This window comes from Chiloscyllium plagiosum, unplaced genomic scaffold (genome assembly GCF_037043375.1).
Source record: "Chiloscyllium plagiosum isolate Xiang-an unplaced genomic scaffold, Cpla_swu_hap1 HiC_scaffold_8, whole genome shotgun sequence".
Classification (NCBI taxonomy): Eukaryota; Metazoa; Chordata; class Chondrichthyes; order Orectolobiformes; family Hemiscylliidae; genus Chiloscyllium; species Chiloscyllium plagiosum.
Genome location: NW_028270146.1, coordinates 99,127,986 through 99,146,416, shown reverse-complemented (window position 1 = coordinate 99,146,416; position 18,431 = coordinate 99,127,986). Strand labels below are relative to the sequence as shown.

Genomic DNA, 18,431 nt, shown 5'->3' with positions numbered 1-18,431 from the left:
AATTCCGGGAATAGTAGGGCTTGATTTCCACGGCACTACCCAAGTGTCAAGGAGAAAAAGACAAAGGTTTCCCATTCAATCATAAGTTTCATGATTTATAAGCCTCCCTGTAGCTCTCAAAGAAAGATGTCCTAGATCTTGGTCAGTGGCTTTGCACAAATAGCAGGGCGAGAATGGAAATTACTAGCCGTTCTAAAACAAAAAAAAGATAGATTAATACCTGTTATCTTGATAGCATTCTGTAAGTTCTGCATCCACATGTTGGAGGTGCCTATCATCTCCCTCAGGATCTCCTCCAGGTTGGCTGCAAAAGCACTACCCCACTGGCCTGCAGAGGAGGAGGAGGAGGAGGATGAGGACAACAGTCATTTTCAGAGTATTTCTTATTCTAACTTCTTAGATCCTTTACCCCCACCGGAGAGTAAAGGGATCCCCACCCACACTGAGGGGGCACCCCAAGGCTATACCAAATTCCTGCCAGTAGTGCACAATCACGTTCTTCACCCTAGAATCATCACCCACTCCTCCTTCCCAGGATGCTGAGTCACCTCCACAGAGGTACAAAAGCAGAAGCCCTCCCACCCATGGTCTATCTATTCCAATCTTCTCGGGTTCAAAGTACAAAGTATACTGAACCCTTCAGGAAATTAGTCAAGTAAATATTCTTAATGGAAGAGATTGCCTGTATGTCAGAACAAACTTCACATTCTCAGTCTGGGCACTGGATATGGTTCAGGAAAGAGAACATGAAACGTATTGCTCCACAAAGCCCAAACCCTAGCCCATTTTGGGGTGTCAATTCCAATTTTATGACCCCCTAATCTTGCCTAAGATAACTAATCCAATGCATTCACGAATCTAATCAACATTACACAAATACAAAACTATATTACATATCACTTCCCCATATCAAACCAATATTCTGTGGTAAGTTTGGGTCTGTCAAAGATAGATGCACAATAATGGATATTAGAGAATGCCAGACTTTAGTTATTTTATTTTTACAAGAAAGGACGATGACTAAACCCATTGGGAATTTAAAAATATGTTAAGAGGAGGAATCTTTGGAATTAACAGAAGAAAGAAAATGGTATTTGACACCACAGGCTATTAAAAGAAAGACTTTTAATAAGACTGTTAATAAGAAAGACTGTTCTTTCTTAACAAACTATAATACATACTTCTTCACAGAAGCCATGACTCCAAGTTTAACTTCTAAATTTCTATGCAATGAGACTTTTAGATTTCTTATTTGATTGTTAACTGTACCTTCCAAGAAGCTGATTCTCATTTCTGGACATTTCTTTATCAGGTATCCCATGAAGAATTTGCTTCCAAAATGCTGAATGGGGATGTAAGCTCCATATTTTGGAAGTCCAGCTTCATAAGGAGTGCACTCAAACCACTCTGCAAAAGACAGAAGATTTTGCTTCTTGTTGGCTGTGGTCTCCACAGTAGACTCAGTACACACAATTGCATCCATATGAAAATAAAAGACAATTTTCACACAGTCTGCAGCCCCAAGATACTTAACTTGTGAAATGGCAATGGCCACTTTCTCAGCAGGACTAGACATGTGCATGAACATTTAGGAATAGCACAATTTCCACCTCACCTTCTTCTAGATGTTAATTGCAGAGTTACAGCAACAAGTGTATGAACCAGTCACTTATGATGTCGATTGAAGAAATGGTACTGGCATTTTCTCCATATTTTTAAAATGCTGTCAGGATACCCTTCTGATGGTATGGTGGGATAGGCAGGTGAATTGAGGCATAATTCACCCACATAAAAAAGTTTGAAGTGTGCAATGCAACAGTTGCCAGCTCCCACAAAAGGACAGGTATTGAGGTAAGAACTGAATTCCCCTACCAAAATAACAGGTAGTCTCTCCAAATGAAAAATCCCACCCAGTTTACAAACTCCAAACTGACCTGCTCTCTATTTGAGAGCATCTGTTGAGTGACAGAGCAGACATTCTGAATGGAGATAATTTTCAGTTGTCTGGGCCATTTCTATGTCCAGATGCAGTTATCAGCAGTAGCAAGCCTCCCTGTTCAAACTTCCTGACAATTAACAACACATTTTGAGGTTTACTACCAAATTAGGGACATGAGTTGGTGAGAGATTGATTTTGCATGAGACATTGCCTTCACTGAACCTGCATTAAGAGTGCTGCAGCAGGAGGATACTGCGGGGCAGAAGAGATGCACGATCAGTCTGCCATTGCTGCATCCTCAGCACTATCAGTGACATAAATTTGTCATTTTCTGTCATTAAAGGTTAGGAAGCCTTGAACTTTCAACAGCTCTGACCTTCCACTATACTGACATCTCCTCCAAGTTCCCAAGGCACTGCCACAAATAGTACCCATGTATCACTGGGAAAATTGCAATCTCTGTGACAGACTGAAATTAGTTCACCCATTATCCAACTCAACCTGCTGAGTTGAGTGTAAGTGCTTGCCAGTACCAGTCCCGGTCCACCCCTGGGAAAAACCAGCCAGAGACAGGAATAGATTAGCAAATTTTTGATGACCCCTCCCTGCAAAGGCTTGGTAACAACACAACACACCCCATCAAGATCTGTACCTCCAAAATCTCGAGCGCTGAGGTTTGACCTCACATTAAGACTGGCATAGATAGGAAACGGGTTCTGTCCCCTCCTTACAGCTCTCTGCTGGTCTGACAGCTTGGTTTTATTCTCCTAAATACAGAGATATTACTTTAAGTATTTTACTGCTTTTCAACAAAGTATTTTACACACATATACACACACTATTTAAAACACTAGAGCCTTGTTTGGTTAAAAGGCAACAAAATTTCTGTTGATAGTGCAAATTATCTTTTGGGCATATTTGTACTCAAAGGAGAGTGCTCGCATAGCAACAATTTGATTGACACTGTTGTTCATGCAAGAGCCTGAGGTTAATCATCTACTATAAATATACAAGTTGTGTGTGATGCATGTTTTTGTGGAGTTCTGCTGGCACTTTCCGATGTGGAATGTGATACACCTAAATGATTGTCATGACCTCTTAAGTTGATTAGACTAATTAAAATTCAACTACCATAATCCTCCGAATGCAGGAACAGTAAAAACTGCTTTGATGCAGGCAGAATAGATCAACACTGGCTGGCCTGATTGACTGCACATGTGCAAGCCAAGTGTCTCACATTGGAATGCATTCAGTGCTGAAGCCGCACACGTTAACACTGGTAAAGGGGTGAGCATCTCCAAAAAGCATTCTCCTTTTGTGTAGGAGTACAGGGCTTTATTGAGAATCTCTCAAGAACTGTGTGATACACCAAACTAATTGCCATGAGTTCCTACATTGACTCGACTGTTGGAGGTTTAGCTACAATGATCCCCAATTAAAAAGAATTTTCTTTGTGTCAATTTTGTCGCTATTACTGTAGCTTGTTCACTTGGGACAGCGCCAATTGCAGGAAAAATGGACAAGAGCAAAAATCAACCATTTCAAAATTATTGAAGTGCAGTAAACTAGGAAAGGAGAGCATCCAATTGAGGGTTCTTTTCAAACAACATTTGAAGACAATGGAGCATAAATTATGTCTTCTTCCATCTGGCCTTGGGAGAAAGATGAAGGCGGTGGAGGAAAGTCTGAGAGAACAACCTGGGACTGTAAAGCACAATTGCTGCAGCCACTGCTGTTGCAACAACCTGATCTTCCTGTTACAGGCGTGGCAATCCCTGACACCTGTCTGATACAATGGACCGAAAGGCCAATTAGTTAGCGAAATAAGGAAATTTGGATATTTATGACAAGGTGTCTATTTTAATAGCTATTCATGTATGTAGATCATAGATAAATGCAATGTCATTTGCTAAGAATAGCACACACTGAAGTTTACTTGTGATTAAGCACAGCATTGTTATGTAAGATAGCACTAGCTACAGCTTGATTAGAACAGTCCAAGGTCATGTCATTTTTCCTTTGGTTCAACAAAAAACAATTTTTTTAATGGTGTCCCATCTGGTTGCAATCCTCTCTTTGTAAATTGCTTTTTATGCTGAAGTTTAAAGTAAAATGACTGAATTGCTAACTTCATTACTGATCAGGTGAACATAGTTAAGGCCAGACAAAAGCAAAGATTTAGTCAACTTTTTAGCTTGGACAAGGTGACAGTCTGCAGTTCAAGCTCCCCATGTATTGCTAGGTTTCCATACCCTTCAGTGCACTGGAAGAATCAATGGAGGAGAACAACTGATAGAAATCCATGATATCCAGATGATTTCAAAGACTAATTGTATGAAACAGGCTTACTCATCACTAACTTTTTTTCCCTTAGCCTTTATCTAAACGAGGTATATGACTACGATAAGGCTGAGCTGAAACTTTATTGCTGGAACAGCACAGCAGGTCAGGCAGCATCTAGGGAACAGAAGATTCGACGTTTCGGGCACATGCCCTTCTTCAGGAAGAAGAAGGGCATGTGCCCGAAACGTCGAATCTTCTGTTCCCTAGATGCTGCCTGACCTGCTGTGCTGTTCCAGCAATAAAGTTTCAGCTTTGATCTCCAGCGTCTGCAGACCTCACTTTCTCCCCTACGATAAGGCTGATCCCACTTCTAGGATGTTGAGATTGTTTTGTCTTTTCTGTTACAAATTCACCTCTATTGGCTAGAGGCTCTGAATGACTTGGGTATATGTTTTGCACTAGTATACAAGCTGCACTGGGATGATATGAGAAAGACCATTCTTGGTGTGATCTTGTATCCAAATGAAAAGCACAAATCATCAGAATCTCCAGCTACTAATAATGAATATGGGGTGGTGATGGCCTCGTGATATTATTGCTAGACTATTAATCTAGAGACGCAGGTAATGCTTGACCTGGGTTACAATCCACCGAGACAGATTCTGAAATTTGAATTCAATAAAAATCTGGAATTACGGTTCTAATAATGACCAACAGACCACTGTCAATTTTGTCAGAAAAATCTATCCAACTCACGAATGTCCTTTACCTGGTCTGGCCTACACATGACTCCAGACCCATTGCAATGCAGTTGACTCTTAATTGCCATCTGGGGAATTAGGGATGCCTACTACATCCTAGCCTAGCCAGTGACGCTCACAATCCATGAATAATAAATTATTAACTGGGATTGGTGCCCCTTGTTTATATCACATTAATTAATCCAGTCCTCAAGATGGCAAGTGTGATGTGTAATCCACCAGCAAATCAACTGCAAGAAATTCCAATTCATTCAGAAATGCCTGCTACAAACTAATATTTCCCAAAAAATACCCGTGTACTAACATTTATTGGTTGTGCTTACATAAGCACAGTAAGACAGGCCTCATATCAGCTGCATCCTGGTGTCTGGTATGACAGTCAAGTGACTCTCATTTGATGTTTAATTTCAGTAAAGGATATTTTGCATCAGTGTTTACTGTGGAAAAGGATATGGAAGATATAGACTGTAGGGAAATAGATGGTGACATCTTGCAAAATGTCCAGATTACAGAGGAGGAAGTGCTGGATGTCTTGAAACGGTTAAAGGTGGATAAATCCCCAGGACCTGATCAGGTGTACCCGAGAACTCTGTGGGAAGCTAGAGAAGTGATTGCTGGGCCTCTTGCTGAGATATTTGTATCATTGATAGTCACAGGTGAGGTGCTGGAAGACTGGAGGTTGGCAAACTTGGTGCCACTGTTTAAGAAGGGCAGGAAAAGGGGACTCGGCAAGATGGCAGCGATTCGGTAGAACTGCTGTGGACAGCTCTGCCTAACAACCAAGGCATACCAGTGTTTTTTTGCCATCCTTGGCCAACTTATGTGGTGGAAATATTAGTTTAAAACCTTACAGAACACATATTTGTTAATATTTGGGAGTGGGAAGGATGCCAAAGGGAAAAGGAGCAAGCAAACAGCAGCAGGGAGGACACTCTCCTGCAGCACTACCATGCCAGAGTCTGCAGCAGCAGCAGCCTCTCCTGAACCGCCCGGGGAACTGACAGATTCACAGGAATTGGCTGTGGCAATGGAGAGACTTACCTTGAAAGTTGCGGCTGAGATTGAGGAGATCAATGGGGAGATTCGTGCCCAGGTCCAACCTATCACATCCAGGCTGCAGAAGCATGAGCAGGAGATCCAGGGCCTCGGGGAGAGGCTGGAGGAGGTGGAGGGTCGAACTAAGGCCTCGGAAGCTGCGATGGAGTCCTCAACCAGTCGGATCCAGGTGCTGGAGCGAGAGGTGCGGGCCTTGCGAAACCATATCACCGACCTCGAAAATCGAGGTTGGAGAATAAATCTCCAAATTGTCGGGCTCCCTTAAGGTGAGAAGCTTCTCCGAAAACTGGCTGCCGAATTTTTTGGGCCTTCACATCGAGTCCAGCAGGCTTCAGATTGAAAGGGCATATCGGGTTACAGTGCACAGGTCAGGACCGGTGCAGCGTCCCTGCCCGGTCCTAGTGCACCTCCACTCATATAAGGACAAGCAAAAAGTCATAGAAGCTTCCAGGTCCCTGGGAAAAGGTCCGCAGGCGCTGCTGTACAAGGGGTCAAAAATCACGTTTTTCCAGGATTTTTCAGCAGCTGTAATCCGAAAGAGGAAGCCCTTCGATGAAGTTAAAAAGAGGCTGGATCCCACTGGATGAGGACTCCATCGCAGCTTCCGAGGCCTTAGTTCGACCCTCCACCTCCTCCAGCCTCTCCCCGAGGCCCTGGATCTCCTGCTCATGCTTCTGCAGCCTGCATGTGATAGGTTGGACCTGGGCAACCAGTACTCCATGAGATACCCTGCAGTGCTTTGTTTCAGCCACGAGGACTCAGTTTATACATTTGACTTGGCGGATAAGGCTAAAATCTTTGTGGACACTTTAAAATAGACGGATTAGCCTGAAGAATATGGTTAATGTTTGTTCTATTTTCTATTTTTCCCCATGTTTTCCCTTCCTTTTTTTATTCCTTTCTTTCTCCCTAATAATTTTCTTTTTGGAAAGGGGGTGAAAAGACTTTGGAATAAGTTGTTCCTTTTTTAATAAATAATGTTCTGATGGGAAATTTTGTGGAGGTTCTTTGTTGTCTCTCTCCTTTTTGTTTGTTTGTTCTGCATCTCTTTTAGTCACAAGTAGGGGTGTCATGAAGCCAGGGATGGGTGGAGTGCTCATCCTGATTTTGTCTTTTTTTTCTGTTGATTTAAGGATCATCTCCTTGTTTTTTTTTCTGGCCTAAGGCTGGGGCACAGTCCAGGTTTGAAGGAGCTGTGAAGGAGGGGATGGGTGGGGTGAGTGCCCCCTATAGGCAGGGGTAGAGTCTTCCATTCAAGGTTCTATAGTTGGTTTTCTTTGTAGTTTTTTGGTAGTAATAGTTGTTTATAGTTAGAATAGTTTTTGTATATATAGTTTTTCGATTCTATGAGTCTTTATTTACTTATGCTCAGCGCTTTGTAAGCACAGTTCTCCCTCCAAGGGGTTCAAGGGTGTCTGAAAGGGATTATGGCTAAGTATCTTATTAAATGGAGCACCTGGAACATTAAGGGAAGTCATTCGCCTATTAAAAGGAAAAAAAGTGCTTTCTAGCCTTAAGAGGGAAAGGGTTGATGTTGCTTTGTTGTAGGAAACCCATCTTGATGATGGGGAACACCTGAAATTACAACAGGGGGGTTATGACCGGGTATTCTTTTCATCCTTTACTACTAAAAGTAGGGGAGTGGCGGTACTTATCCAGAAAAATCTTCCGTTCACAAAATTAGAGCATGATACATGGGGAGGAATATGGCATTTTAAACATCTACCGTCCTCCGGCACATCCCCTCAAATTTTTGATTAGTGCTTTCTCTAAGTTGAGTGCTTTTGGAACACGACACATTATTATAGCGGGGGGGATTTTAATTGTCTTTTGGGTCCAACAATGGACAGGATGCCTTGTGGGTCCCAACTATTTATTCGCAGGCCAAGCAGGTGGTTGACTTATGTGAGGAGTTGGTGCTGGTGGATATTTGGAGAGGTCTTCACCCTACCGGTATGGACTTCACCTTTTTTTCAAACCCACATAAATGTGACACGAGGATTGACCTCTTTCTGCCTCCCTTGGCCCTTCTGAATTTGATTAGGAGTTGTAAAATTGGGAATATAGCTATCTCTGATCACACAGCAGTATATTTGGAGGTCAAGGCCAAGAGTGAAGGGTTAGGTTTGCGGCACTGGCGTTTGGACCCTTTTCTCCTTAAGGATTCCAAATTTGTGGAATACTTTTTGAAGGGGTTTCAGGAATTCTTGACTATCAACTCAGACACAGCTAGTAGTCAGTCCATGCTATGGGAGACTGCTAAGGCCTTTGCTAGGGGATTAGCTATTTCCTCTTCGGCTAGCCAGAAATGACAGAAGGAGGAACAGCAGTGTCTACTTGAGACGCGGTTGAAAGCTGCGGAGGCAGCACATTTTGCGCAGCCTTCGGTGACTAAGCTATAGCAGATCACGGCCCTTCGGGCTGCCTTGAATTCAATACTGACACAAAACGCAAAGAAAGAACTTGCTTTTGCTAGACAGAAGCTGTTCGAATATGAGGATAGGCCAGGGAAGTATTTACCTGACTAGGAAAAGGCATGCTCCCCAATCCATTACTGCAATCAGAGACAGCGCTGGGGTCCTTACATGCGATGCTAAAAAGATTAATGAGGCTTTCGGAGCTTTTACTCTGAATTGTATCGGTCTGAAGGTTGCGAAGACAGGAGTGCTAAAATGGAGACTTTTTTTAAGAACCTGGACCTCCCAGGCGTAACCTTGGAACAGGCCTCTCTCCTTAATGTCCCCTTGACAGTTCAGGAAATACAGGAGGCAGCTAGGCAACTTCAGAATGGGAAAGGGCCTGGCCAAGTTTATTTTCCGGGTGAGTTTTATAAGGTGTTTATAGGGATTCTGTCAGGGCCAATGTTGGAGATGTACAATCACTCCTATATGCATGAACGCCTACCGCCATCTTTGAGAGAAGCTAATATTTCCTTAATTCTTAAGAAGGGGAAGGTTCCTGAGGATTGTTCCTCATACAGGCCCATCTCTCTATTAAATTAAATTCAGACTTCAAGATTCTGTCCAAGATCCTGGCGCTGAGATTGGAAAGGGTGTTGCCCCATATTATTAAAGAGGACCAGACAGGCTTTATAAGGGGCCGTAGGTCCTCTAATAATATTAGAAGGTTGTTGAATGTGGTCCAAGTTTGTCAGCAACGATCGATTCAGAGGTTGGCGATTTGACCCATTTGACTGGGTGGAATGGCTGTATCTTTTTTATGTCTTAGAACAGTTTGGGTTGGGTGGAGTCTTTGCTGGGTGGGTGGAGGTTTTATATCGCCACCCTCTGGCCGCGGTCATCACCAATTGAGTGAAGTCTGGGAATTTTACGATTGCTAGGAGTAGTCGGCAAGGCTGCCCCTCTCACCATTGTTGTTCATATTGGTGATAGAGCCGCCAGCAGAGGCCATTAGTCAGAACGTCCACATAACTGCTCCGGACGTGGGATCGAGGGCACACAAGATTACACTGTACGCAGATGATGTCCTTCTGTTTTTAATCGAACCTGATCACCTCCGTACCCCATTTGATACACTGTATCAATTCATTTGGGGCTATTTCAGGATATAAGATTAACTTTGCAAAATCGGAGGCTATGCCTTTGGAGAACCTTAAGGATGTGCCAGAAGTTGAAGGTGGCTCTAAGTTCCCTTTTAAGTGGTCACGGGCAGTGTTCCGGTATCTAGGCATTTTTATTACCCCCAAGTTTGATCTGTTATCTTGAACTAACTTTGCTCACTTGCTCGACAATATTAGGCAAGATCTCCAGAGATGGGAGGCTCTTCCAATTTCATGGCTGGGCCGAATATCTCTCGTTAAGATGAATGTTCTTCCTCGTTTGCTTTATCCCATGCGTATGCTCCCTATAATGTTTCCCAGGTCAACGCTGCGGAAGCTTATGGGGTGGTTTGGTTCCTTTGTCTGGCATCGTGGGCAGCCCCTCATCAAACTTACTAAATTGCAGTTGCCTCAAGGAGGAGGAGGAGGAGTTGATTTCCCAGACATCAGGAGGTATCAATTGAGTTTCCTGATGTCCTTTGTCTGCGATTGGGTAGGTAACAATCCAAACTCAATATGGCTGAATATTGAGGCCTCCCAGGCAAAGTGCCCTCTTATTAACCTATTGTTCATGGATAAGATGAGGACAGTTATGGACCACTGCCGGAACCCCATTGTCATTAATACGGTCAAGGCATGGAGGGCGATGCGTCTGAGTGAGGGTTGTTTATCCAAGACTTCACCACTTACACCTATAGTTGGCATACCAGGGTTCCAACCAGGGATGATGGACTCAGGGTTCAAACTATGGGCAGCGAGAGAAGTTTCTAGTTTGGGAGACTTGTTTGAGGGAGAGGTTATGATGTCTTTTGAGCAACTGAGCCGCAAATACGGGTTGCCCAGCAGAGATCTTTTTCGTTTTTTTCAGGTTAGGGATTTCATTCAGAAGACGACTACGCTTCTCACTAAGCCCTATAAGCCCAATACAGAGAGGTTGTTCCTATGTTCCACAAGCACCCTTTCGGTTAGTGCCCTCTATCGCCTGCTGGGTGGCAGGGCCTGGCAAGCTATTAACCGGTTACGTGAGGTCTGGGAGCAAGAGCTGGGAGTGGAGATTTCTTCTGAAACATGGGAGAACATATGGGACAATGCTCAATCTGTAACAGGACATGCGCAACGCAGTTAAAAATTCTGCACAGGGCTCATCTGGCCCCAGACCGTCTGGCGAAGTTTAAAAAAGGGGCATCTTCAGTGTGCACCAAATGTAAAATAAGTGTAGGTACTCTTGCCCATTGCTTCTGGATGTGCCACAGGCTCCGTGTTTATTGAAGCGCAGTGACGGGAGAGATAGGGAGGGTATTGAGGACTACAGTCAAAGTAGACCTGATCTCTCTCTTCTTAGGTCTACCGAAATTACCATTTTTGACGGGAATGGGAAGAAACTATTTAATATTCTTGCATACTGTGCACGGAAAAATATTCTGATGAATTGGGTGTCTGAGAACCCGCTGGGCTTGCTGGGATAGCAGAAATTAATTATGGACCACATTCCCTTGGACTTTTTCACAAACATGGTGCACCACACAACAGACAATTTTTATAACACATGGCAGCCCTACTTGAGTTATTTGGATATAGATTTATCAGTTATCTTAACTAGGCCGTTTGTTTAACCAGGATGATTAGATTTGTCAAGCCCTGAGCCCTGAAGGGGGTCTCCTGAGTTAATATGGGTATGTATACAATGCTCCCGTTGCTTTTTTGGGAGCCTTGCGTCGAGCATAGCTGTTCTGTATTTTGTGGTTTTTTTGGTGTTGCTTTGCACAGTGTTAGGGTTTGCTTTGTATTATAGAGTAGGTTAATAGTTGTAGATAGTAGTTGTATTGTAATTTGTGTTTTTTTTCTTTTTATTATACTGATATTTGTGATTTTTTAAAAATAATATTATGTTTGTAAAGTTAAAAAAAATTGCTAATAAATATATTTACAAAAAAAAGGGCAGTAAAGACAAGCCAGGGAATTATAGACTGGTGAGCCTGACCTCGGTGGTGGGCAAGTTGTTGGAGGGAATCCTGAGGGACAGGATATACATGTATAAAAGCAAATTACTGTGGATACTGGAATCTGAAGCCAAAAGAGAAAATGCTGGAAAAATCTCAGCAGGTCTGGCAGCATCTGTAAGGAGAGAAAAGAGCTGACGTTTCGAGTCAAAGGGTCAGTTAGACGTGAAACGTCAGCTCTTTTCTCTCCTTACAGATGCTGCCAGGATGTACATGTATTTGGAAAGGCAAGGACTGATTAGGGATAGTCAAGATGGCTTTGTGCATGGAAAATCATGTCTCTCAAACTTGATTGTTACTTCTTCAAAAAAACTCAAAGAAGATTGATGAGGGCAGAGCGGTAGATGTGATCTATATGGACTTCAGTAAGGCATTCGACAAGGTTCCCCATGGGAGACTGATTAGCAAGGTTAGATCTTATGGAATACAGGGAGAACTAGCCATTTGGATAGAGAACTGGCTCAAAGGTAGAAGACAGAGGGTGGTGGTGGAGGGTTGTTTTTCAGACTGGAGGCCTCTGACCAACGGAGTGCCACAAGGATCGGTGCTGGGTCCTCTACTTTTTGTCATTTACATAAATGATTTGGATGCGAATATATGAGATACAGTTAGTAAGTTTGCAGATGACACCAAAATTGGAGGTGTAGTGGTCAGTGAAGAGGGTTACCTCAGATTACAACACGATCTGGACCACATGGGCCAATGGGCTGAGAAATGGCAGATGGAGATTAATTCAGATAAATGTGAGGTGCTGCATTTTGGGAAAGCAAATTTTAGCAGGACTTATACACTTAAAGGTAAGGTCCTCCGAAGGGTTGCTGAACAAGGGGACCTTGGAGTGCAGTTTCATAGCTCCTTGAAAGTGGAGTCGCAGGTAGATAGGATAGTGGAGGCATTTGGTATGCTTTCCTTAATTGGTCAGAGTATTGAGTACAGGAGTTGGGAGGTCATCTTGCATCTGTCCAGGACATTGGTTAGGCCACTGTTGGAATATTGCATGCAATTCTGGTCTCCTTCCTATCGGAAAGATGTTGAGAAACTTGAAAGGGTTCAGAAAAGTGGGCGGCGCAGTGGCTAGCACTGCTGCCTCACAGCGCCAGAGACCCGGGTTCAATTCCCGCCTCAGGCGACTCTCTGTGTGGAGTTTGCGCATTCCCCCCACGTCTGCGTGGGTTTCCTCCGGGTGCTCCGGTTTCCTCCCACAATCCAAAAATGTGCAGGTTAGGTGAAGTGGCCATGCTCAATTGTCCGTAGTGTTAGGTGAAGGTGTAAATGTAGGGGAATGGGTCTGGGTTGGTTACGCTTCGGTGGGTCGGTGTGGACTTGTTGGGCCGAAGGTCCTGTTTCCACACTAAGTAATCTAAAAAGATTTAGAAGGATGTTACCAGGGTTGGAGAATTTGAGCTATAGGGAGAGGCTGAACAGGCTGAGGCTGTTTTCCCTGAAGCGTCAGAGGTTGAGGGGTGACCTTATAGAGGTTTACAAAATTATGAGGGGCATGGATAGGATAAATGGACAAAGTCTTTTCCCTGGGGTCGGGGAGTCCAGAACGAGAGGGCATAGGTTTAGGGTAAGAGGGGAAAGATATAAAAGTGACCTAAGGGGCAAGTTTTTCACGCAGAGGGTGGTACGTGTATGGAATGAGCTGCCAGAGGATGTGGTGGAGGCTGGTACAATTGCAACATTTAAGAAACATTTGAATGGGTATATGAATAGGAAGGGTTTGGAGGGATATGGGCTGGGTGCTGGCATGTGGGACTAGATCGGGTTGGGATATCTGGTGAGTATGGACAGGTTGGACCGAAGGGTCTGTTTCCATGCTGTACATCTCTATGACTCTTTAGTTGTCACAAAAAGAAAGACATCTGATTATTAGCCAGGGTTCCCAAATGGTCTGCTGGATACCTCTGTGAAAAACCCACTGAAAATGTTATAAAGATGTGCCTCTTCTCTGTCACTGCATCATTGAGTGCAAACTGGCAACGGAAGTGTTGGTTTTGACATTTTGACAGCTTAATTTCAAGCACAATCTAAACTGAGGCAATGCATTTTCACATTGTACAGAATGACTTCAGGGTGACAAACTCTGGCCAATGGCTGCTTACATATCAAGGGTACATTGGAAGGCAACAGGATTCACCTCATTTGTTCTCTCCTTAGTTACATTGCTCATTGAAGTCAAACCAGCAGGATTGGAAGGTGTACAGAAATGAGAAGATCTGTTGTTGAGTGGATCAACACCACACCACAACAGAATGATCACATGTGGAAAAACTGGTAGCTTAATGAAGTTTTAAATTTGGGATGGTGGCTGTAATGGAAAATTATCCGTTTACTGTGAAATTAATTATCCATTTACTGTGAAATTAATTATCCATTTACTGTGAAATTTGAAATTTTCTTTAACTTAATGCTGTAGAAGTTAAACAATACTTTGATGAAGGCCTGTAGTCAGCTTATCTCTGTTTGAATTCTGTAAACATTCAACTCGACCTTGCGATAGTCGAACTCAGCGAAAGCGAAACTGTTATGTCTAAGACTAGGGGATTCGCCCTTGATAGCATGATAAGAAACAGAATAAAGCATGTGTCTGTACCATGTTAAGGCACTCCTTTACATGAAGGCATCTAGCATTTGTGTACTGGAGTCACTTCTGCAGAGGTAACAATAAAGCTCCTTTCTTCGCTCTTGCTAATAGTTGAGTCAAGTCGATTTAATTTCCACGACAGAGACATTACAGGGAAGGGTAACATTAGTCACTCATTGCCCTTGTGAAGGTACTGCTGCACTCCATGTGTTGTAGGTACATTGACCATACTTTATGTGAAAGAGTTTTTTTGGGGTGGGAGAGAATTGTGTGTGTGGGTGGGGGTGGGGGGGGGGGGGGTGGGGGGGAGGTGGTGGTGTGGAGCAGTAATACAGAGAGTGGAGATAATACAGAGAATGCTATCAAAGGCCGTACCTGTCCAGAGAGAAATGATTCAATGATGAGTCCCCACAGGTCTGTGATTGATACACTGTGCCCTGAACGACTTTTCTCTACCAAAGCATTGATGTAATACCCCAAACGATCCTTGGACAGGGCACTGGTCTTGCTTTTAGTCACTTGTTCCTTAAGTTTCTCAATGTGAACTTTCAAATCCTTGAGAGACCAATTGGCATCCTGATACAGCGTAGACATACACCTGGGAGAAGTTACATTTGTTTTACAAGCTTTTCTGACGAGAGGTTGATTGCCAGGTTGATGTATTAGAAGGCATGACAAAGGTGATAATCATTAAAGGGTTATTGTGGGTGACTAACTGTGATGATTATCAAAACTTATTGAGATTGCTGGTTTACCTGAATCCCAGCATTGGGAGTATGTTGAGGCCCAATATGCTGCTGGTTTCATTTGTGATCACTGCTCCATATCACTCTTGAATTCTATTTTCCACACTGTTTTCAGCTGCTTTTTAAATGATCTTCCTTCCATCGCAAGGTCAGAAGTGGGGATGTTCATGAATGGCTGCACAACCCCTCACAAAACTGTGTTGACTATCCTCAATCAAATAATCAAATTATTCCTCTCGAGAGGATTATAAATCCTGTCTCATAACATTTTCCAACACTTTACCCACAACCAAATTAAGGCTCACTGGTCTATAATTACCAGGGTTGTCTCTACTCCTTGTTGAACAAGGGGACAGCATTTGCTATCCTCCAGTCTTCTGACACTATTCCTGTAGAGAATGTCGACAAAGATCAAAGTCAAAGGCTCTGCAATCTCCTCCCTGGCTTCCCAGAGAATCCTAGGATAAATCCCAGCCAGCCCAGGGGACTTCCCTATTTTCACACTTTCCAGAATTGCTAACACTTCCTCATGAACCTTAATCCCATCTACTCTATTCTCCTCGACAACATGTCAGTATTCACAATGGAGAAAGACAAATATTTATTTAGCGCTTCCCCATCTCCTCGGACTCCACGCACAACTTCCCATTATTGTCCTTGATTGGCCCCAATCTTACTCTAGTCATTCTTTTATTCCTGATACACCTACAGAAAATTTTAGGATTTTCCTTGATCCTATCTGCCAATAACTTCTCCGGGTCCTGCCTCCACCTACCATCTTTTTCTTCTTGACAAAAGATTCAACTTCTTCATAAACCACAGCTCTCTTGCTTGACAACTTCCTGCCTGCCTGACCAGTACATACTTGTCAAGGACACACAGTAGCTGTTCCTTGAATAAGCTCCACATTTCAATTGTGCCCATCCCCTGCAGTTTCCTTCCCCATCCTAATCTTGCCTAATCGCATCATAATTGTCTTTCCCTCAGCAATAATTTTTGACCTGCATAATATACCCATTGCTTTCCATCACTAAAGTAAACAAACCTAATTGTGGTCAGTATCAAAGTGCTCACCTAACTAAAAATCTAACATCTGGCCAGGTTCATTACCCAGTACCAAATCCAATGTAGTATTAGATTAGATTCCCTACAGTGTGGAAACAGGCCCTTTGGCCAAACAAGTCCACACCAACCCTCCGAAGAGTAACCCACCCAGACCCACCTCCCTCTGATTGATGCACCTAACATTATGGACAATTTAGCATGGCCAATTCACCTGATCTGCACATCTTTGGAAGTGTGGGAGGAAACCGGAGCACCCGGAGGAAACCCACACAGATATGGAGAAAATATGCAAACTCCACACAGAGAGACAGTCACCCAAGGCTGGAATTGAACCTGGGACCCTGGTGCTGTGAGGCAGCAGTGCTAACCACTGAGCCACCACCGTGCCACCCTTGTATCACCCCTTGTTGGCTTGTCTACATACTGTGTCAGGAAACAATCCTGCACACATTGGACAAAACTGACCCATCTAAAGTATAGTATAGTATACCCAACTATAGTATTTCCAGTCAAAATTTGGAAAGTTAAAGACCCTCATAACAACAACTCTTCACTCTCGCTCCTATCCAGCATGATCTTTGCTATGAGGTGTTCTTCTTCCAAGCGTCAGGTGGTTCGGGATTGGTGATAGAGGCAGCCCAGGACCTGCATGTCCTTGGTGGAGTGGGAGGGGGAGTTAAAGTGTTCGGCTACGTGGCGGTGGAGTTGGTTGGTGTGGGTGTCTCAGATGTTCTCTGAAATGATCCACAAGTTGGGTGCCCTGAATGCCCATTGTAGAGGAGACTGCAGTCATGCCTGCCTCTTCATCGGGTATGTGAAGCAGTCCATCTTCCACAGCTACACCGGCACCATTCTCCACCTTTTCCTCTGCTACGTCGATGACTGTATCGGCACTACTTTGTGCTCCCACAAGGAGGTTGAACAGTTCAAATTCACCAACACCTTCCACCCTGACCTTAAATTCACCTGGACCATCGCAGAACCTCCCTCCCCTTCCTAGACGTCTCCATCTCTGGTGACCGACTAACCACGGACATCTACGACAAACCCACCGATTCCCACAGCTACTTAGACTACACCTCCTCCCACCCTGCCTGCTGTAAAAATGTCATCCTTTATTCCCAATTCCTATGCCACATCTGCTCCCAGGATGACCAATTCTACCATAGACATCCCAGATGTCCTCCTTCAAAGCCCGCAATTTCCCCTTCCACGTGATCGACAATGTCCTCCAGCGCATCTCCACCACTTCCTGCACCTCTGCCCTTGAACCCTCCAATCGCAACAAGGACAGAACCCCCCTGGTGCTCACCTTCCACTCCACCTACCTCCTGATACATCGCATCATTCTCCTCCATTTCCACCACCTACAAACAGATCCCACCACTAGGGATACACTTCCCTCCCCACCCACTCATTCTAGGTAACCCTCCTCTGAACTGCCTCTATACATTTACATCCTTCTTTAAATAAGGAAACCAAAGTGTGCACAGTATTTGCGATGTGGTCACACAATGTCCTGACTAACTGAAGCTCCCATTAATCTTCTTGATTACATACAAAATGCTAGAGAAATTCAGCTGGTCTGGCAATATCTGTGGACAGTTTGTCTCGACATAGATGCTGCCAGATCTGCTGGGGTCTCCAGTATTTTGTTTGTATTCCAGATCTCTGGCATCTAAAGCACTTGGTTTTATATTTAGCCTTTTGATTAAGTGCTGTACCTGCACACTAACTTGTTGCGATTCACGCATGACAAAATTCACACATTAGTCAGGGGTAAATATAGGGTAGGGGAAAATGGGTCTGGGTGCATTATTCTTCGGAGGGTCGGTGTAGACTAGTTGGGCCGAAGGGCCTGTTTCCATACTGTAGGGAATCTAATCTAATCAAAAAGCGAATGAGAATTGGAGGGCTTTCTTAATGACATAAAGTTAAACTAGAGGATCCCCCAGCCTACAATGAAACATGATCTTCTGGGGAAAACTCCTCACAGTAGAAGGAAGTTCTGACATTGAATATTCTTTAGGCCAAGAAAGGAAAATAACAGAAGTAAAGACTTGGGAGTTGAGAACAACCTTGGACTGGTTCTGTTTTATTCAGTTATGTTCAAGGGGAATAAAACGTTATTTGAAAGATAGCATTAAGTCATTAAAGTATGACATCTTTTGTTATAATAGAATCTTGCAGCATCACACTTTCAGTTATTACCTGGAAATTCAAATAACTTTTTAAAAATCATCAGTTTTTATAGAGTTGGAGAACATAACATTGTTTCCAGAGTAATTCTTGCTGTATTTGATGTCATACTGCAGAAGAGCTTCATTCTGTATCTAATTTGTACTGTACCTCCCATGGGAAATTGAGACATTATAGAGGCAATTCTACTGTGTTTAATCCATGCGGTGTCTAACTGTGGGAGAAAATATGGGTCC

At 43.5% G+C, this 18,431-nt stretch overlaps 1 protein-coding gene across 1 annotated transcript in view; it reads right to left on the bottom strand.

Moving 5' to 3' along the window:
- Positions 1-18,431, bottom strand: part of LOC122553857 (cytosolic phospholipase A2 zeta-like) — a 138,464-nt gene that overhangs the window by 30,863 nt on the left and 89,170 nt on the right. Inside the window, exons 13-16 of the mRNA XM_087990162.1 lie at positions 14,561-14,783; positions 2,592-2,706; positions 1,270-1,407; positions 221-328 (exon numbers count right to left, since the gene is read on the bottom strand). Of these exons, the coding sequence (XP_087846288.1) occupies positions 221-328; positions 1,270-1,407; positions 2,592-2,706; positions 14,561-14,783 (584 nt within the window). The remainder of the gene's footprint in view (positions 1-220; positions 329-1,269; positions 1,408-2,591; positions 2,707-14,560; positions 14,784-18,431) is intronic.